The 21,810-nt window shown below is 40.1% G+C and overlaps 1 protein-coding gene across 1 annotated transcript; it reads left to right on the forward strand.

Annotated features, from left to right (window-relative positions):
• The first annotated feature begins 230 nt into the window (after nt 1–230).
• On the forward strand, nt 231–21,599 carry LOC119263488 (disks large homolog 4). Its single transcript, XM_037538532.1, has 8 exons — nt 231–279; nt 4,339–4,527; nt 5,710–5,949; nt 9,586–9,675; nt 12,823–12,900; nt 17,204–17,464; nt 20,030–20,119; nt 21,450–21,599. The coding sequence occupies exons 3-8, from the start codon at nt 5,734–5,736 to the stop codon at nt 21,597–21,599; spliced, it is 885 nt and encodes a 294-aa protein (XP_037394429.1). The 5' UTR covers nt 231–279; nt 4,339–4,527; nt 5,710–5,733.
• The last annotated feature ends 211 nt before the right edge of the window (nt 21,600–21,810 follow it).

Here is a 21,810-nt window from a genome sequence, read left to right on the forward strand (position 1 = left end):
GTGAGAGGACACTGACGATGCCATGAGCGTATTTGAGAGATAATGAAGCCGTCATGAAGTGGGAGTCCAGCCATAGACATGTGGACTGGATGGTCTGTGCCGACAATCCTACAACCAGACCAAGCAGGGGCTAGGGTGTCTGCTGTGGTCTGGATCCTTGTGGGGAAGGATTTGTACACCCTCTGACTTGAACACAACAGCCTGCATGCCTGCTGAATACAGCTGGGATTGGTAAAAGGCAGAATGGGCAGGATCTTGGAACCGGCCTGGCTTTGAAAGGTGAACTGAACAAAATGTCTAAAAAATGTACATTCATGAATTTACCCTGTTTAGTTTCAACTTATTCTCCACAATATCACAGTTTTGAACTTAAAGATACAGTACGAGGTGAAAAAGATTGCAGTATTGTTAGCTGGGGTAACAGACGAGTAGCATTTGTCTGTTTATCTGGATTGACTGGATTTCTCTGTAGTAAAATTTTAGGCCACATGTGATCTCTTATGGCTTTTTGTGGTCTGGTTCTGGGTTTAATTTAGCAGGCTAAGGGCCTGCTGAGAAACTGAATAGTGCTTGGAGTCACCAAGTGTCAGGTTTTCATCAGTGAAATGATCGTTTGGGATATTTGAATGTCCACTGTGCATTGGCTTTAGCAATCCTCTACAACTATTTGTTTAGATCAGCGATCAGCAAACTGCAGCTCTTTTACTGGCCTGTTGTGGCTCCACAGCAGAATTAGATTTGTAGGTAAAAACAAAATAATCCTCCTTTGCAGTAAAATAAAGCTCTGCTGATCGTTCAACACAGTTTGACAATAAATTGTCATAGACATTGGAGTTAATATTGCCTATATCTGCTAATTCACCAACCTTCAACCCTGAAGGTTGGCGCATAGACAACAATCTCGCTTAGCTAGTAGCTAATGAAATGGAAAAAGACTTAAGACAAACATTGATAATTTATGGATGAATGGACTCATTTGCATTTGTAATCACTCCGTCTGGCTTCCTGGTACATTTATTCTGCAAAGAGAAACTGTCAAACATTAAAACGTTGCAAAGCTGAAGTTGCTTCTCATTCGCCAGCTTCTCGTTCGAATGTTCCCGTTCCACCTTAAGTTCCACCATTCTGGCGCCTAAGGCACCGTTTAAGGTGAAACAGGAAAATTTGAACAAGAAGACACAAATGAGAAGTTGACTGCAACCTTGTAAAAAAAAAAAAAAATCATAGAAAAAAAAAAATACATTTGCAGAAAAGTTTCCTACCAGAGATGTGAGAAAAGCAATTATAGCTGAACTAAACATTTTAGTTACCTTCACGTTTAATTAATCCTAATAGCATCCAAGTCTCTATGCCACCTTTGTTTCCCACATTCCTATGTTGCTGTCTCCAGTGGACATCATGAACCTTCTTGCCTTTAACGCAGACAAAGCCGTGTTTCTTGCTCAGCTATGGGTAAGAAATCTTTCAGGTCTATATTCCTGTTACAGACTACTGCTGCAAACCTCTCCATCACCTCTTTCACAAAGTACTGTCCTTGAAACGATCCACAGAAGCTGATGCACAATCAGATGTGCCTTGATCTCACCACTTATTTTGCCTTTCCCTTTGTTAGTTCCTTTCTCTTGTATACCTACACTTCTCTTCACACCATTGAGAATGTTCCATCCCAAGTGGTAAGTGAGAGGGGACAATGGGCAACCTGGAAACTGATTGCTGTTATCACGATTCTTCTTGGTCTTCCACTGGATTAGGATCTCGCTGGCTGATGCGTGTCGGGCTTGTCAAAGTAGACCAGCTCAAAGTGGATACTGTGTCCTTCTGTCTATTTGACCTTGATTTATGTTCACCCTCCCTGACCTGACCAGGCCCTTATTGTTTAAGTTGCATCTCAAACAATGAATCATTACCCAAGGCATGTGCAACCAAAGCAAAGACAGGGATTGAAATGTCATTTAAGGAAGTCTAGTTTATACTGTTTATCACCTCGACAAAGGTGGACACAGCTACATGCTTCTCCTACTAGCACCCGACGACTTCTCTGCTGCTTATTTCACCTAATCCGCTATTTGTGGCCACTAATGTCACAGAGCAACTGTACCAAGTAATGCAAGCTGTGTCCATTCACACCACTATTTTAATCCTTAATCAACACATTCTTCATCACGGAGTCCCTGAAACCTGGATGGCAATTTGAGCCAGATTCACAAACTTACTTACGTATTTAGTCACTCCACCGTGCTCAGTGGGATGAAGTTCCAAATATCCAGAACAAAAAAACGGGTCATCTACCTCAAGCTATTCTGCCCTAAAACAGCGCAGTCCATGACAATACATGGGGGTTAAAGTGTTTTTTTTTTATTCTTCACACCCCTCAGGCACTGTGACCAGCTGCATATGATATGCTCTAAGAAGATTTGGAGCTTCAGAAATGTCTGCAAAATGTTTGCTAAGTCACACCCATTCTAAGACGAGTGACTTCCTTTCAGGGGACGTCCCAGCTCACCGCCTTGATGCACCTGTAGATGATTCCAAAGATCACTGTTTCCTCTAGTGCTGTAATCTGCCCCTTGTAGACAGAACTCCCTCTAGGTGATTGCTCCTTATAAGTCTACGTTTCCTAGCCTCCAAACTTTCCAGACTTTCCAAACTTTTGGACTTGCAAGGCCATTTTTAAAAATGTGTTTTATAACAAAGCACAATAGTTTGTTACTAATTTACTTACAAATACAAAAAAGAAAGTAAAATATAACGAGTTAAATATGAATATATATATATTAGTTATTCTGTGATTGGATGAGAGGGTGGGGTCAAAAGGGTAACTTGGACTATGAAGCTCTTCATCTTCTCTCTTGGAAACATAAAATCATTAGTAACTGTTACTGAGTTAGTTTCTTGAATGAGTACCTCGAGGCCAGGGGTCGGCAATTTAAATGTTAAGAAGAGTCATTTTGTCCTTTTAATTAAAATCAAACCATCTTGAGAGCCACCTTGAACATTTTATGTCCATTTAACCATCTTGGCTGTAAATGTCTCTGTATGTGCTAACGTTCTAGTATAAGATACAAAATATAAATGAAAACACAGACCTCATAGAATTTTCCCATTCCACCTTAAATAGTGCAGCAGTTACATTTATTTAAGGTGGAACAGGAAAGTTCCATGAGGTCAAACTAGAAGCTAGTGGACAAGGATCTGACTTTCGGTTCATGACTTTCATATTAGAAAACCTGCTGCAGTGCTTATAAATACAAACAAGTCCATTTGTCTCTTAATTATTGATGTTCATCTTAAAACGTTCTCTTTACTGTTTCATTAGCTACTAGCTAGGATCGACTGTTGTCTGTGTTGCTATGGTGACAGCAGTCTGCACGTCAACCTTCAGGTTTAAATGAGCAGTTATACATTAACTCCAGAGTTTAAGATGTATTGTTAAACTGTGTTAGAATAATTAACAGGGCTTTATTTTACCGCAAAGGAGGATTATTTTATTTTTAAATCTTTTTTTTATATTTTAAATCCAATTCCACTGTGGAGCTGCAACAGGGCAGTTAGAGAGCCGCACGTGGCTCCGGAGCCCTGTGTTGACGACCCCTCCTCTATTCTAACAAACTCTTTGAAGTAACAGAGCTTTTACCTTTGTGTACATTTCCGATACTCTTTTCAAACACCTTCCTCTGGATTTCTTTACATTCATCCCACTGCGTACATGCAAATTCAGCTATGTGCCATTTATATGGAACCCTTCTTAAGCCCTGCTTGTAAGATAGGTCATTTGCATTTTGCAGGTATGCAGGCACTACAGGGCCTGACTACCAACACTTGTTAGTAGAGGCAAAAAACACAAGCACTCTATGACACAAATATATGTATTCATGGGAGTGAAAGAGACGAATGCGAACCAAGGCTCCCAATGACAAGTGCATGTCATTAGTTCTGTTCTTGTGCTGAGAATTCTAATGAGAACTTCAGGTCAGGTCAGTACATGTGCAGGTAAATGATGTCGACACCTCGGCAGAAATTATGTAAAAAATGTATTTTTCTTATACCTGATTTGTATTCATAGACAGAACTAATCAAAATGTAGACACAGAGGCAAAATGTCACTCGACTGGTCAGCTCTGCTTGGGAGCGACATGTCGACTATGATCTTTTCATTGCGTTTGTTGCCAGTGCTTGTGCACAGAATCTGACAGCTGCGACAGGCTGAGGTGCAGCGGTCGATCGCTGTCTATCACTGTGCTGGTTAAATGCTCCTCAGAGCTGGCCAACAGGCAACTCAAGGCTTGTGGGTAATTCTGCACGTCTGTGTGACTGGCTGTGCTGTTTTTTCACCTGCAGGCATGTCGAGCTGCTAAGCCATCTGGGAGTAACGGCAGCCATGGCTGGCCCATTCCTGGCCTGCGCTGGGTGACGGGCAGAGAGTGGCTGCCTGGCACTCTCAGTCTTTTCCCTGTTAATGATGCCTCGCACGGCCGAAGCTCCAGCCCCGAGAAAGATGCAGAGGAGATAGAGGAGCCCACTGATGAGGTGAGGCTGCTGGCTGTGTGAAATCATTACTTTAGTGCTGATGGGAACTCTACTGTGATCCTTCTGTCTTTTTGAGAAATCAATGCTATGAGGTCTTCAACACTGGTACTAGAAGCTGGGGCACAGAAGAGACTGGAGGGTTAGGACGATGACAGTGGCCTGCAGAAAACTTTTTTTCTGATTTCTGTCATTTTTAGCCTTACTGTATGCTGTTTTGTCTACTCAAAGAGTTAGTCAAGGTATTACAGAACAGAAAAATCACCAAACCGTGGCCCTCTGAGACCTGAACTGATGATCTCAGGCCTAAAGGATGACTAACACAAGTTGTATTTGAAAAATAGGGAGCTATAGTTTCTAACTGTCCACCTGTAAAGTCTCTCACCAAAGTAGTTGTCAAAAGAAATCAATATGCCTCGGTCACCAACACTGAGTGCATTTACATGCACTTAATAATCTGATAACTACAGAATATCAGATTTTGTCAGTAATCCGATCAACACATTTACATGCATTGAGTAATCAGATAATGGGGAAACTATCAGATTTCTGCTTTACAACCAGCCAATAAACTCACAGAAGAAGACATGCCGTAAATGTGAAGTAAAACTCTCACTTTATGGAGTGTTTTTTTTTTTTTTTTTTAAAAACATCGCGCCCCTTTACATCATCTAGAAGATGAAGAATATTTAAATCTTTAATTTCACCAAAGAATATATTTGGTTTCAGCATCTCTCTGAGTGGTTTCCTGCATCTCATGGCGACGCTGCTCACTTATTACTGGTACCGCGGTCTTTTTCACACATGCGCAGGCTGAGACATCCGAAAGAAATCAGAGTAAGAGTATACATGCACTGAGAAATCTGATCCAGACAAAATTGATCGGAATGCCCAGTGAAAGGCTAGAGCAAGAGTCACTGCAGTGCAGCAGTTTGGTCTTTGCTCACTACACCTGTTTTGTCACTCAAACAGTTAGTCAAGGTTTTGTAGAGCAAAAAAATCTCCAAAGTGACCCTCTGAGACCAGAACTGATGATCTCAGGCCTAAAGGATGACTAACACAAGTTGTACTTGGAAATAATAAGCTATAGTTTCTAACTGCCCACCTACAAGGTAGTTGCCAAAAGAAATCACTATGCCTCAATCAGCAGCACTGTCTGTTTTCGTCTCCTTCTGTCTGTTTTAGGATGGCTTGACTCATTTCTCAGAAATGGAAGGGGTGGTACGGAGGTCAAGGCAAACTGTAGGGGCAAACCGACAGGACCGGAAACTGCAGAAATACAGAGCGCAGCGTCTGGCAAGCCATCTCCAAGGAGATGTGGCTAATGAGTCGGAGAACCAGCCCCGTCCAGAGAAGCTCAGCCAGTCACCCCTGACTGAACGACCCTACTCGTACAAATCATTCATCTCCCAAGTGCCACTAAGAGTAAGACAACTGGGAACAAATGTACCATTACAAAAAACTTACTACACATTACTGTCTACAGAGTTACTGGTTTATTATGCATCTTGAACGTACAGTGTTTGGCCATTTTCTCAGAAATGCCTACTGTACTGGTGCACTTTGTGGGATGCACTTACTGACTGTAGCCAACCTGTTGCTGCACAGTTTATAAACCCCTCAGTATTTGATCCATCAGTGGACAAGGACCACCAATGGACCACCGCTGACCTATTATTATTTGGATGGTGAACCACCAGAAACATAGCAGTGACATCTACATGGTGGTATCTGGTTTTGTGCTAAACACTGTGCACACTTTCCACTGATAGATAGGGTAAAGGGTGGCTGATCAACCGTGCTGCAACAGTCTGTAATAGGCCTCTGAAGACGTGTCGCCATTTCATAGCTGATGTTACGCCTGTGTTAAGAACTTCTGGTCTAAGCTATTTTTTGCCATGGGAAAAATGAATGCCAGACCTTAAAAATTCACCACCATAATAATAATAATAACCATAATAATCATAATCATAATTAATAGATAAACACCATGAGACATAGTTTTAATTAAACACTGAGTTAAAGAGATGCATTTTTAGATGTTTATGAAAAGTGAGCACTGAGCTTGACTGTCTAATAAAAGGTGGAATTGAGTTCCACAGTTTAGAAGCAGAATAACTGAAAGAGTCTCTCCATGGTTTCTGTATTTTACAGACAGTATGAGTAGAAGGCCACTATCTGCAGATCTTAGATTACATGCCGGAACATAAACAGACAGACACTGTGTGATGTTAGCAGATGCTTTAAGGTTATTTTGACCTTTAAAGGCTAGAGACAGAACCTTAAAATCTATCCTGAATGATACAGGCAGCCAGTGCAGCTCTTTTAAAACAGGAGTGATATGATCTCTCTATGTAGTTTTTGTTAGGATGGTGCTGTGTTTTGTGCGAGTTGTAAAGGATTTATAGTTTTCTTAGTAAGTCCAGTAAGAAGACCATTACAGTGATCAACTCTGCTTGTAAAAAAATGCATGGAACAAGTTTCTCTGTGTTGAGATGGAAAAGGCCAAACTGTAGTGACATTTCTCAAATGATAAAAAGCTTTTAGTGACTGTGTTCACATGCAGATAAAACAGAGCTCAGAGTCTAAGATCACACCCAGGTTTCATGCCCTATGGTAAACTAAAATGCTCCAGAGTTGATTGATTTTGTCCAACATGCAATTGCATCTGTGAAGGTCTTTACAATATCTGAATTATGAGGCTGTTAAGAGTCAAAATATGAACTTTGCTACATGCAGGCTGACACTGCTGCACACTGAACTAACAACACTGGCAACCTCCACAGAATACCCCATACCTGGGGTGCTCATTAAAACGTTGTGCAACGTTTTGCCACAGTTTCCATGTTGGAAAACAAGTTTTGTTGAAATGGTGTGCAGCAGGCTCTGAGGTGCATTTTTTCTGTTGGATGGGTGTGTCAGAGGTGTTACCCAGTCAGCAGCAACTTTGTATATAAACCCTGCCTTAAAAAAAGGCAGTGCACACAATGGATTCTACTTAAGTCCTTTACAAATGCAGCCACTGCAGCTTGCTTGGTGTACGGAGTTATAGCAGTACTGGAAGATTCTTAAATGAAACTCTTTGTTAAATTAATTGAAAAGAGGGTCATCAATCAATGGGCAGGTGTGTCTACAGGTGGGCTCCTGCTTGACTGGAATGAACACCTGTAGCCACATGGTGACCTTTGCAGATAAGACTACTGACCACTGGGTTAAACCACAATTAAAGACTTGCTTTAAATGCAGTGCAAACAGAAATGTGTCTTGCATCCTGGCGTCCCTTCAGTGGTTTAGTGGTTTAGCCTGACCATGTTCTACAAGAAGAACAAGAGTACCAAAAACTCAGGCATTTACCTAATATTGGATATAAGAAGATTTTAAAAAAGAGAGAAACCGCAGAAACGGGGAAGACATTCTGGTTTCTGGGTTGAAAAATTTTTATCAAAATGGTGTGCAGCGGGCTTTGAGGTACATTTTTTTGTTGGGTCGGTGTGTCAGAAGTGTTACCCAATCAGCAGTGACATGTATATAAACTAGGGCTGTCAAACAATAAAAAAAATGAATCGCGATTAATCCAAGAATTTCATATAGTTAATCGCGATTAATCGCATTTAAAAAAAATCAGTGTAAACGTTATAGAACATTTTAAGTGAAACACATTTTATGCTAAATGCCCTTATGTTCAAAACTTCTGGGACAAGAGAAAACTGTATGGCAGTTTTATTCACTCACATACTAGGCAGTAATACTGAACCTACAAAACACAATATTGGATTTGTAACAGATTTAGGGAGCTGTAGTCTCAAATATTAGACGTAGTTACATACTACTGTGTCTCAGTTCAGATCTGTGCAACAAAAGAAAATAAAAACTAAATAAAACTTAAACTGTGCTGAAGTTGTATTCAGTTACAGCCTATAGGACTTCACAGCACTGCACAAACAAAATCAAATTACACAAAGTTGGACTTCATTAAAGACATGCAGTGTCATAATCTGCTAATAATCTGACTAATAGCTCAATCAGAACAGAATATGTCCATATAAACATTTAAGCAGAAACATGGCAACTACGGCAGCTGAGTCGGCATTTCTGACCTTTCTGGCAGATCAAATGGGTGCAAATATGTGAATGAAGCTAATTATATAAACATCTGTTATAAAGTTGAAATGCTTTCAGAAACACGACAGAGATTGTTTGTGGAAATGTACATGTACAATAACCCATACAATGGATTAAAATTCAATCATTTTTAGTTGATTCTATTAAAAATTTCACAGTATGGCTCGTCTTCTAACATCTTCAGTAGCTGCATACACCAAGCTGCAGTGGCTGCATTTGTAAAGGACTTTAGTAGAATCCATGGTGTGCACTGCCTTTATTAAGGCGGGGGTTTATATTAGGGCTGTCGAAGTGAACGAGGTAATAACGCATTAACGCGATCTCAGTTTAACGCGATTTAAAAAAATAGTGCCGTTAACGCAAAACCTATTTGGCCCCGCGAGTCATCCGTAGTTCATGTTGAGACTCGACCGTGCGCGGCGTCTCTCATTAAGAGTACTGGAGTAAGCGTTAGCACTGTTAGCTTGGTTAGCTATTGTATGTAGCAATATTCATATTTCAACTATTTACAGGTCTCGTAATTACAAAGATCCAGGAAAATATGGGAAAAAAACTACATGGGACAAAAACATATCAGCTATGGGCGATTTTTGTTTACCACAGGCCGCAATACTGGTCGTTTTTAAAAATGGCATTAGTTTCAGCTTAGAGCACGAGCTTCTTATATGGGCATAAGGTCAACTATACAATGACAACACAAAAGTATTTTTCTATATAAAATGCATCTATACACTAGCTGGCGACTCAATACCTTAGATTTTTTATATTCGTCAAAACTGAAATAATTCACGTTGTAAATTTGTAAAAGAGTAAAATTTCTTCTTCGGTAGACCAGTTGTAATAGTAAGTAATCATTTGTCGTCTCTCTCTCTCTCTCTCTCTCTCTCTCTCTCTCTCTCTCTCTCTCTCTCTCTCTCTCTCTCTCTCTCTCTCTCTCAGCTCCTAATCAAAGTGAGTGGGCAGAGAAGTGGTCTGGGCATCAGCATTGCAGGAGGGAAAGGCTCCCTGCCCTATAAGGAGAATGATGAGGTGCCTTATCTTTCTCTGCTGCTCCTGCATTGCCTCTCATTCCACCAGCATTACCATAACATCGGTTCTGATTAAGATAACAGACACATGCACATCCATTCGCAAGGGTCAGAATATAGAACAGTGTCTCTGACACCAAGTTACTGCCAGTGAGTCACTTATGACCAATATATTTTGTTATACAACACTATGCAAAAAAATGCACTATGCAGTTTAATTTTTCAGCAGCAGGAAAAACAGAAAACTGTGTCCACTCTTTATTACAGCTTCCATTCTTTTCAATAGACTCACTTTTAAGTAATAGTAATTTAACACACCCTCTTCAGGGAACACACTCAAATATGACTTTTTCTGCATATTTTAGTGCTCGGTTTTGGTTTATTGGGGGGAAAAAAACAAATTCAAGTGTAATATAAATTTATTTCCAATATGTTACACTCGGCTAATACACAGTAATTCTGCTTTATAATAGATGGACAGGTAGAACTTGGTGATCCCAAAGGGAAAGTGAAGTGTTACAGTAGCGAGACATATAATTGCACACAAATGCACATATAAGGAATATAAAAATATAAAAATATCAGTAGACATAAATTATGCAGAAATAAAACAATTAGACGAGCTAGAGTATGAGAGAGCAGAAATGGAAGTATATGTGCATATTTACACAGCATTTAAGACAAGTTTAAGACAGTTCACAACACAATGAGTTTAAACATAATGCAGTGTGTGTGTGTGTGTGTGTGTGTGTGTGTGTTCAGGCATAACTGATCAGGCATAACATGATGAGCACCTCCTTGTTTCTGTGCTCATTATCCATTTTATCAGCTCCACTTACTCTATAGGTGCTCTATACTCTATAGGTACAGTTACAGATTGTAGTCCATCTGTTTCTCTGATACTTTATTACCCTGTTCTTCAGTGGTCAAGACCCCCATCGACCCTCACAGACCAGGTACTATTTGGGTTGTGGATCATTCTCAGCCCTGATGTGGTGGTGGTGTGTTGCGCTGGTCTGAGTGGATCAGACACAGCAGTGCTGCTGGAGTTTTTGAACACCTCAGTGTCGCTGCTGACCAAGAATAGTCCCCCAACCAAAAATATCCAGCCTACAGTGTCCTGTGGGCAGCATCCTGTGACCACTGGTGAAGGACTAGAGGATGACCAACACAAACTGTGCAGCAGCAGATGAGCTATTGTCTCTGACTTTACATCTACAAGGTGGACTGACAAGGTAGGAGTGTCTAACAGAGTGGACAGTGAGTGGACACAATGTTTAAAAAGTCCAGAAGCACTGCTGTGTCTGATCCACTCAGACCAGCACAACACACACTAACACACCACCACCACGTCAGTGTTACTGCAGTGATGAGAGTGATCCACCACCCAAATAATACCTGCTCTTTGAGGATCCAAGGGGGTCCTGACCACTGAAGAACAGGGTAAAAGGGGGCTAACAAAGTATCAGAGAAACAGATGGACCACAGTCTGTAACTGTAGAACTACAAAGTGCAGCTATAGAGTAAGTGGAGCTGATAAAACGGGTGTAGAAACAAGGAGGTGGTCATAATGTTATGCATAGTCTGTGTGTATATATATATGTGTGTGTGTGTGTGTGTGTGTGTGTGTGTGTGTGTGTGTGTGTGTGTGTGAATACTTAAAAGTATTTAATTTTAACCAACAAAACTTGCAGTTTGACCTGGGGCAGCCAAACATTTCCACAAGACGCATATTACTAATTGCCCAGTTTGTTATGTGCAAGTTCTCCTCATTACCAAACAAGTAGTGAGTCAGTGCAGCTTCTGAGGTTAATCAGGCTAATGAGCTGGCAGTCAGCTGGCTTTGTTAATAAACACTGGAAGACGGCATTTGCAGGGTAGACTGCAAACAAACATCCTCTGCGTCTGACAGTGTATTGCAAAGCAAAGTTAGTCTGAGCCTTTCTTACTTTAACTTATTACATGTTTGCTACTATTACACGGTGCACATTTAAGCCTTCGCTCTCTGTGAGCCTGTGTCGCAGATCTTCTCTCTCATAACTACATCGCTTACATATTAGCTTTGTAGAATTTACAGAATGTCTTAAAGGAGAATTCCACTGATTTAAAAAAAATTCCTGCATCATTAAATGGTTAAGATGTAAACAAAGTCATTCAGAGTGGTTTGGCGTGAAATTCCAGTCTCTATTCCAGTCAGAACTGTTCACAGTGGTGGTGAGAGGAACCTGGTGTCCACCTCTAAAAGCTCCTTTACGGAAAGTTGTAGCACATAACTTTCAAAGCCTTGCATAACCTTGCTCCCCCCTACTTTAGAGAACTGCTGACCTCTTGCTCTCTCAGGTCTTCTTGTGATAACTTACTTGCTGTCCCAGCACCAGACTTTCCACTTTGGGAGGGATGATGCCTCAGTGTCATGGCCCCCAAACTCTGGAATTCTCTTCCTCAGTTCCTCTGGGACTGCTCTTCTTTTTCCTCTTCATTTTCTCTTTAATGTGCATTTTTCTTCCTCCTCCATTGCGCTATAAAAAATGTAACTTATTATTATTATTATTATTATTATTATTATTATGGCTATAAAAAGCTGCCTGATATCTGAGACACTGTTTGAAGATACTTTTGAGAAGCCTTTGGCTTAAAACCTATTATTTTAAATACATTCATGTTGGGGTGGTAGATACAAGGTGGTGAAAAGGACCCCGAAGAAGCCTTATTATTACATATAAAAACTCAGAGGATGTGGTTTTTGGCTAGTAAATAAAATGGATAGGCATCATGAACCTGGTTCCAGATCACCACCACTGTAAAAAAAAAAAATACTCCACTGTTTTTCAACCTAATATCTAATGAGAAGCAATGAGAAGGTGTTTTATCATCTGCCTGCTAGCTTAGAAGAGCTTTAAGTCAATGTGCTTCCTTTCTGCGACTAACTCCAGAGAAACGTGTGGAGGTTACTGTCCATAGTGGTTGACCGTAGGTTACAGATACGGCAGATAGAGATTAGCCTTAGAAATGCTGGAGTGCTCCTTTAGAATTAATATCTGAATAGTAAGTCCAGGATTGAAGAGGTCAACCAATGGTGCATAATTGCTAGACATACTTGAAATATAAATGTCCTGTCCTGACCTTGATTTGTCCTTTACCTTCCAAGGGCATCTTCATTTCCAGGGTCAGTAAAGGAGGCCCAGCGGAGAAGGCAGGAGTTCATATAGGAGACAGAGTGCTGGAGGTGAGCTTGAGGAATTATTAATGTTCTTTACACAGTGTTGTGTAAGCAGTGCATTAACATGTGCCTTTTGTGCTGCCAGAGTGGAGAGACAGGTCTATACTGGAAGGGAAACTCCACTGATTTTCAAAATTGGTGAATGGAAATTAGTGGTGTCAGCAGCAAACTACTTGCTATTTGGCTTACAAGTTTATGCGTTAGGATAATGAGGCATGTAGTTATTTTATGGCTTGGCCCACTTTACACGGTGTTTTCTAAACTAACGGCTAAGAGTGATATATGCACGGTGGACAACGCTGACTAATTTAGTTCACTCATTAATCTTTCTCACCTTGCTTCAAGTTTCTGTTGGAGTGTGTAAATCTGTGGCCTTCTCCAAAACACGTGCAGGACAGAGAGACACAAGCAGGGTGTTGTAAAGAACAAATAGCGCCCAAAGAAAATGTGTTTTTTTCCAGTGTGGCACTGTTTTAACATGATCAGTGTGATGTTTAAAAACCATCTAAACGTAGGCCCTATCATCAGGATATTGTGGGTTCAATCCCTGGTGATGCTCCAGCTGTCCATAGCCGGGAGTCCAAGAGAGCACAACTGGCCTCGCTCTCTCTGGGTGGGTAGGATGGCCCTCCTTCTCCCCCCAACACTCAATGCGATACTAGTCAGCGCAGGTGCCTGTTAGCTGACGCAACAGATCTGGCAGTTGGCGCTTGCCTCTGAGCGCGTTCAACTGTCCAATGATGTTGCATTAGTGCCAGTTTGAAAAGATGCGGTGGTGCTTCACAGAGGAAGCCTGAGCTCAGCTTCGTCCTCCTAGTTCCAGTGAAAGGAACTCTTAATGCGATAGATCACCTTTGGGATGAATTACAGAGGAGACTGTGAGCCAGGCCTTCTTGTCCAACACCAGTGTCTGACCTCACAAATGTGCTTCTGGAAGAACAGTCAAAAATTCCCATAAACACACTCCTAACCCTTGTGGAAAGCCTTCCCAGAAGAGTTGAACCTGTTATAGCTGCAAAGGGTGGGCCGACATCATATTAAACTATGGATTAAGAATGGGATGTCACTCAAGTGAATATGTGTGTGAAGCCAGATGAGCAAATACATTTAGAAATATAACGTGTTTATTATAGATAGATAAGACAGCACTACCCAGGTTCAAAAATAGGAATTATTACAGAAGTATGGTACAGCACTATAGGACATGTATAGCCTCTTATAGTATGACTACAGGTCTTTTTTGTACATGCTATGATGCTTTTAGCACATCCAGAAGGAGTTTGTTGTCAAAAGAACTGCAGAATGTAAAATATCATGTATATCTGAAGGCTTCCATAGAAATGACTGATTCTAGGATTTTAGAATAATGATAACTGTAGAATAAGTAACCAAGAAATGCCGTCAGTGAAAGCTGATATAGACCCATCAGCATGATTTCATTTCATACGTCATTAGCAATGAGCAACATTTTTAGCTGAGGTATTACTTTAATGCATCTTCAATCAATCAGCCAACCTTGATTTAATCTTGGAGGGCATTGAGGGTGACCCTCATTTACAGTGTTGCCAAGTAGACACAGAGCAAAGGACTCATAATGTGTGAAAACATCAAATAATAAAAGTAAATTTAATAAGTAAAAAAGGACTCAAATCAGCTAAGTATATAAAAAAAACAATAATAAAAATATGCAAAAATGCAATAAAATATAAAAATAAAAACTAATTAAAACAGCTCAAATGTAAAGGTTAATAAAATCAGATTAAATCTAAATAAATTTTATTAATATAATATTAATAAGAATATGAACAATATGAATAATAATAATATGAGCAAGAATAAATAAACTAAAAAATAAATAAGAAAATAATGAAAATGAGATAATAAAGGTAAACAACCAGGTAAAATAGAGAGTAAAGGTTAACACCACCGAGTGACCCAGTGAGCTGAGCTTACAGCTGAAGACAGTTTATTCCACTCAACTCAAACAAATACTTTAAATGTAGTATAAATACTGTAAACCAGTACGTTGGGAACATTTACTAGAACGAAATGGCTAGTTGCTGACCTGGGACTGTGTGTGTGCACTGTTTTTAGCTCATATTTGACCCTATAAGTTTACTTGCGTTTACTGTGTGTTCCAGTCTGAGGAGCTGTTTCATGGTTGGCCATTGGAGGTCATCCTCACCCAGATGCTGAACACTGTGTAGACAACAGGCTGCCACCCTCTTTAGCGAATGTGCTTCTATGTAAATGATCACAGTTACGCTGTTTAATAGAGCATTTAGCCATTTATAGCTGTTTAGCCATTGTATAGCCTTAAATTTACACTTGTGAAAGTAATACATGAAAAAACAAAGCTGAAAGATTTATAATAATAATAATAATAATAATAATAATAATAATAATGATAATAATAAAAATGTATATAAAAGGCTTGAAATCTTCAAAAATGCTGTCCCATGTTTTCATGTTAGTCTTTTAGTTTGATGGCTAGTGTTTAAATGAGGCTGCATCCCTGTCCCTCAGGGTCACATGGTGAGCAGTTAGATCATTGTTTTGAAGTAAATGTGTCGCAAAGTCTGAAAATCAGTGAGAAATATTAAGAATTGTCACTACTGAAACACAGATTAGCTGAAATTTAGTACTTTTTGTGTTTTTATAGAAACAATATGAGTTTGTGTTTACATCTGTTTATGTTTATCTGTTATCCATATATAGACGTACAGAGAGTGAGTGAGTGAGAGAGAGAGAGAAAGAGAGAGAGTATGTGAGAGAGAAAGAGAATGAGAAAGAGAGGGAATGAGTGAGAGAAAGAGAGAAAGATAGACAGTGAGTGAGAGAGAGTGTGAGAGAGAGTGAGAGAGAGGGAGAGAATGATAGAGAGAGAGAGAGAGAGAATGAAAGAGAGAGTGAGAAAGAGAAAGAAAGAGAAAGACAGAGAGAGAGTGAGAGAGAATGAGTGAGAGAGAGAAAAATTCCAGGATTTGAACTGATTGAGGGGGGCTGAGGGGAACGGGGCTGGATCTTCCGTCAGAGTAAAGGGACCCCCATGAGAGAAACTATATTAGATGTGGGGGGATTCCCTTGTTATTTCCTTGACTAAAACCTGAGTTTGCTGATATATTGAATGCCTCGTATCATTGCTGTGCATCTCAACCTGCTGAGAAGCTTCAGGTGCCTCAGATTTAAAGTCAGCAGCAATGCATCATTTTTTTCTTTAGTGCACCACTAAACTGGAACCATTTGCAGAATATGTCTTAAACTCGGCTGCTTCTCGTTATTTGTAGTGTTTCATGTCTCGTTATGTCTCAGTGTGTGATTAGAATTAGTTTGTATTTCATTGTCTCTTTTTGTATGTTTCTCATTTTTATACTCCATTGTTATTTTTCTTTTTTTATTACATTACATTACAGTACATTACATTACATTTAGCAGACGCTTTTATCCAAAGCGACTTACAAATAATGTGGTACATAGAACAAACATAGTCAGGCCTTAAAGGAGGCCAAAGGGTAATAGCGGGGTAGAGAAGGGAAGGAGGGTAAGAAGGAGATGAGGTTGGTAGTGGTTAGATTGCAAGATGTTTTGGTAAGTGAAAAACTGATTAGCTACAGAGAAAATGGGGCTCCTAACAATATATATATGTATGTGTGTGTGTGTGTGTGTGTGTGTGTGTGTGTGTGTGTGAGATATATATCAAGTATATATATATATATATATATATATATATATATATATATATGTATATATATATATATATATATATATATATATACATACTTGATTTGATTTTATATATATATATATATATATACATACTTGATTTGATTTTATATATATATATATATATACATACATAAAATCAAATCAAGTCAAATTTATTTGTATGGCGCTTTTTACAACTGATGTTCACAAAGCAACATATTACAGCGGATAGCATATTGCTGTTGTCGGAACAAAACCTTGTATGTGTAAATTTCATAAAGAATGGACCAAAAGAAATGGCCCAAAATTACTTGGAAAAAATTCTGGTTCCACTGACTTACATTATAAGTAATTTTGTTCTTACAACAGCGATATATATGTGGCAGAGGCCTTCCTAGTGAGCAAGCTCAACTTGAAAGAACAATGCCAGCAGGTATCACAGCCGAGGGAGCTCTAGAAGGCCTTTGATATGCAGGCGCAGGTAAAAAGTGATCATTTGAGGTGAGGTCAGTGTGAATCTTCACTGCCCACACTCTCCTCACATAATGTGTCCAGGGCTGTATTGGGCCTGCTGCTCTGTCTCATTTCTTCTGCCTGCCCTTAGGTCAATGGTCAGGACATGCGTGAAGTCAGTCACCATGAGGCGGTCAGTGCCCTGCGCAGTGCCGGGAGCTGCATTAAGATGAAGGTGCTCCGGGAGAGATCCTCACCGCCAGACAGTCGAATGTCCCAGGAGCAGGACATGACTGATTCTGAGGCTCTAATGATTAGCCGCCAGTGGATTGACTCCTGCCCGGAGTCCACGCTGGACCGCAGTCCTTTGGTTAGCAAGATCGAAGCTGTGGTCTGCAATGGCAAAGGTCTGGTGAGTGCAAACCCAGCAGCTGTGAAACAAAATCTGAAATAAATCCATCTGAGAAACAGTTCAGTCAGTGATTGTTTATCCGTTTTTCTCCAACCTACTTCCTAACGAAGCCTTAAAGGAATACTCCATTGTTTTTCCTCTTCTTCTCTATCTGCTGATTCTGGAGCATGTGGTCAATTACCCCTGACCAAAATATTGACATTTTTGTCTGTACTTGCTAAAGAACAGGAAACCTATTGACTCATCCAAACTCAACCAAGTGGGCATCTTCTTTATTGTTTTTTTATTTTTTTCTATGCTTTGTTTTTTGTTTGTTTGTTTTTTGTTTTTTTTTTGCTTTTTAAGCATGAGGAAATTATTGTTGTCTGTGGTAGTCGACCACAAAGTGCAGTACAGGTTGTAAAAGGTTTAGGTTAGCTTAGGTTAAAAACTCTAAATATACCTTTTAAGCAAATACATTTGTCACTAATAGCTAATTTACCTGTTTTAATTAAGGGTGAATTGCTTTGTAACACTATATACATTGTAAAAAGTACAGTACAGTCTTTCAATAGAACATAATTTTTTAAGTTGATTAAAACATAAAACTTGTTACCACTTTAAGTAATGTTTTTAAGTAGATTTGACAAGCCACTTTTTACAATTTACACACTATATTGCCAAAAGTATTCACTCGTCTGGCTTCACACGCATATAAACTTGAGTGACATCCCATTCTTTATCCATAGGGTTTAATATGATGTCAGCCCACCCTTTGCAGCTATAACAGCTTCAACTCTGCAACATTGTCTGTTTCAGGAGTTGGGCTCGGCCCCTTAGTTCCAGTGAAAGAAACTTTTAATGCTTCAGCACCAAGAGATTTTGGACAATTTCGTGCTCCCAACATTGTGGGAACAGTTTGGGGACGGCCCCTTCCTGTTCCAACATGACTGTGCACCAGTGCACAAAGCAAGGTCAATAAAGACATGGATGAGCGGAGCGGAGACTGCGAGCCAGACCTTCTTGTCCAACATCAGTGTCTGACCTCACAAATGTGCTTCTGGAAGAATGGTCAAAAATTCACATAAACACACTCCTAACCCTTGTGGAAAGCCTTCCCAGAAGAGCTGAAGCTGCTATAGCTGCAAAGGGCGGACTGACATCATATTAAACCCTATGGATAAAGAATGCGATGTCACTCAAGTTCATATGTGTTTGAAGCCAGATGACGAATACTTTTGGAAATATCTGTTTATATGTGTGTATGTGTATATATATATATATATATATATATATATATATATATATGCATGCTAACAGTAAATGTGTGGACATGTGTTCTCTTTGATTTGTTAATTTATCTTCAATCAACAAAACACCAGAGGTGCCCAAACTTCTGCATACAACTATGTATATCCACATTCCACTCTCTGTTCAACTCACTTTTATAGCAGTAATTATAGTTAATGTTGCAGAATAAATAAGTCTTAAGGGTTCGTTGGGCTGTTTTCAGGCTTGTTATTCAGTAATTAATCAACCTGAAATCAAATTTGACCTTTTATGCCTTGGTTAGCTCACATCCCTGGCCATATTAAACACAACTCATCACATCATCTCATTTAACAGATGCAATTCCTGTTTCTCTGTAGTCTTCAATGTAATCAGAATGTAATGACCTTTGCTCCTCTTTAAAACATCCTCTGAGTTTCGAATACATCGTCCTGCACCAGTGAGTGGGAAAAATAATATAATTTACTACCTCCCCTTTCATCCCCCAATCCTACCTATCATGGGGAAAACACTCCCCTAGCAACTTATCATTCAGTACCTCCTATAAAACTAATATTATGTAGTGTGAGAGTGATAGAGGGTTAAGGAAATGAACCGTGGCTGCACAAACAGCACTATGCAAATGTCAGAGACCCTTCTTTTTCATTTCCAGTCAAAAGTATCATGATTAGATATAAGATAATCCACTTCCATAAGGAAGAAGAAAGCCAAAAATGGTTAAAAGCTACAAAGAAAACGTGGCTCCTAACAATCACCTGGAAGAACTGGTAGACACCAAAACTGCCCCATCAGATAAACAGCACTTAAAGCTTCCATCTTTGAGAGACAGGAGAAAATAAAGCTGCTTCAGATCTGAAAACATCCACAGGTGTTTCTGTCCATCCTTCCACTGTAAGAAGACCACTCAGCGCTGTGGATCTGAAAGGATGTGTAGCTGATCTAGAAGAACCTCACTGAGAAAAGGAGACGGACACATCAAACAATGGACTGACCACCCCAGAGTCTAGGCCTCAACACCACTGAATGGGTTTGATTACTTCAGAAAATGCTAAACTGAAGCTGTAATAAAGGAAAACAGTGGACACAGTAAACACTGAATATTTTAGATTACATTTAGTTTCGGCTGAACAATTTATACTTAAAGGCTGTTTTGGCTGGAAATGAATGAAATGAAGGATGTTCTCTATCACAGTACTTGTACTCTTAGAGCGTTTAAGGGGTTAACTGTTTTATTTGAATGAAGATGGCTGTGTCTGATATAGTGCTTTCATAACTGTAATGTTATTCTGCCATTAGAGTGACCTGGCTCAGGAGATAAGGCCGGGGAAAGACAGGGAGAGCATGCTTAAAGCCAGCACCCTGCCGGCTGCGAAACACACCATGACGGTAAGTGAACATGTCCATTTGCATTTTTATGCTATTTGATGTTTGGATCTGATGAAATCCTTGCCATTGACCAGGGATCGGCAATGTAAATGTTAAAAAGGGCCATATTGGATCCAAAACATTTTATGTCCATTTTACCATCTTGGCTGTAAATATGTCTCAGTATGTACTGATGTAATAGTATTGGCCTAAATAAATAAACAAACAAATAAATAAATAAATACACGAAATGCATACTTCAAAATTTCCAGTTCCACCTTAAATGGAGGCGCCAAAATGCAAATTCTGCACCATTTAAGGTGGAACGTGCAAATTCGAATGAGGAAAAACTATGGAGCCCCTAAGGGGCCGTAGTAAAATAAAAAAGTTAATGATATTGCATATTGCACTCTGTACTCCTGGAGCGAGAGCAGTGTTTGTATACTCGGCATTAAGTCAGACGCTTTCATTGTTAGCGTTGGACTCCGCCAGGGTTGTGCCCCGTCTCCACTCCTGATCGTCATATTCATGGACTGTCAGAGCGTAGCCGGGGTCAGGAGGGCATTATGTGTGGAGGCCGGAGGGTAGCATTTCTGCTATTTGCAGATGATGTTGTTCTTTTGGCTGAATCACATGGATCCCTCCAACACTCACTGGAGCAGAGTGTGAAGTGGTTGGTATGCAAATCAGCACTTCCAAGTCCGAGTCCATGGTCTTAGCCAAGAAAAGGATGGCGTGCCCACTCTAGGTAAGGGGAAAGGACCTGCCCCAGGTGGAAAAGTTTATGTATCTCGGGGTCTTGCTCACGAGTGATGAGAAGAGGGATTATGAGATCGGCTGCAGGCTGGGACAGGTGGCAGCAGTAATGCAGTCACTGTACTGGACTGTAGTGGTGAAGAGGCCCAGCTCTCTGTTTACCGGTCTGTCTACACCCCGACCCTCACCTATGGTCATGAGCTGTGGGTAATGACCGAAAGAACGAGATTGCTAATGCAAGTGGCCTTAAAAGTAAAAGGGCCACATGTTGCCAACCCCTGCCACAGACCTACATTCTCATGCACTTATACTACATCTCTGAAACGAGGTCTTTCATTTCTTTGTTGGTGAAGATGTATCTTTCTGATGGGTCCCTAATAAAACACTGGCCACATTCAAGGTCATATCATGATGAGGGATCTGAACTAATTCAATGTATTTTCAGTGAATTTTTTTGAACCCAAGACTTCATGGCAGCGTTCACATTGAAGTCTCGGTCAGTGTCATATCAACGCCTTTTCAATCAGCGTGGCCACAAAAAGCGTCCTTGATTGAATTTTTCTCCCACTCTCCTTCAATTGTTCTGCCTTTTCAGATACCTCGGATCATTCTGACTCATCCCTCTACCTCGGATGAAGACGTGGAGCCCCTGACCCACGGTGCGGACAGCAGCGACTTTGATGACCTCGACGACCCCGATGACCACGTCTACTCAGATGTCAACAGCGCTTTCTACCCTCCGTGAAAAAGTCTGCAAACGACAGTCCTCTGGAGAGGATGTACTGTCTGCATTTGTATAACTTTCAATGATGTCATTAGGTACATTTTATACTGTAAGTGTATTTAAGAGCAGATTGATTGTATGGATATTTTCCTTTTTTTCTGACAAGTAGCGTAAAGCTAATAGGTAATACATGCTAATTAATTAGCATTGCAAGGATGTGGTTTTATTCACA

This window comes from Pygocentrus nattereri, chromosome 5 (assembly GCF_015220715.1).
Source record: "Pygocentrus nattereri isolate fPygNat1 chromosome 5, fPygNat1.pri, whole genome shotgun sequence".
Classification (NCBI taxonomy): Eukaryota; Metazoa; Chordata; class Actinopteri; order Characiformes; family Serrasalmidae; genus Pygocentrus; species Pygocentrus nattereri.

Excerpts from the sequence above, each read along its gene's own strand:
- LOC119263488 (XM_037538532.1), top strand. The coding sequence starts at position 5,734 with ATGGAAGGGGTGGTACGGAGGTCAAGGCAAACTGTAGGGGCAAACCGA. Across the intron at positions 9,676-12,822 it reads CCTATAAGGAGAATGATGAG|GGCATCTTCATTTCCAGGGT; the intron begins GTGCCTTATCTT and ends TTACCTTCCAAG. Across the intron at positions 17,465-20,029 it reads TCTGCAATGGCAAAGGTCTG|AGTGACCTGGCTCAGGAGAT; the intron begins GTGAGTGCAAAC and ends TTCTGCCATTAG.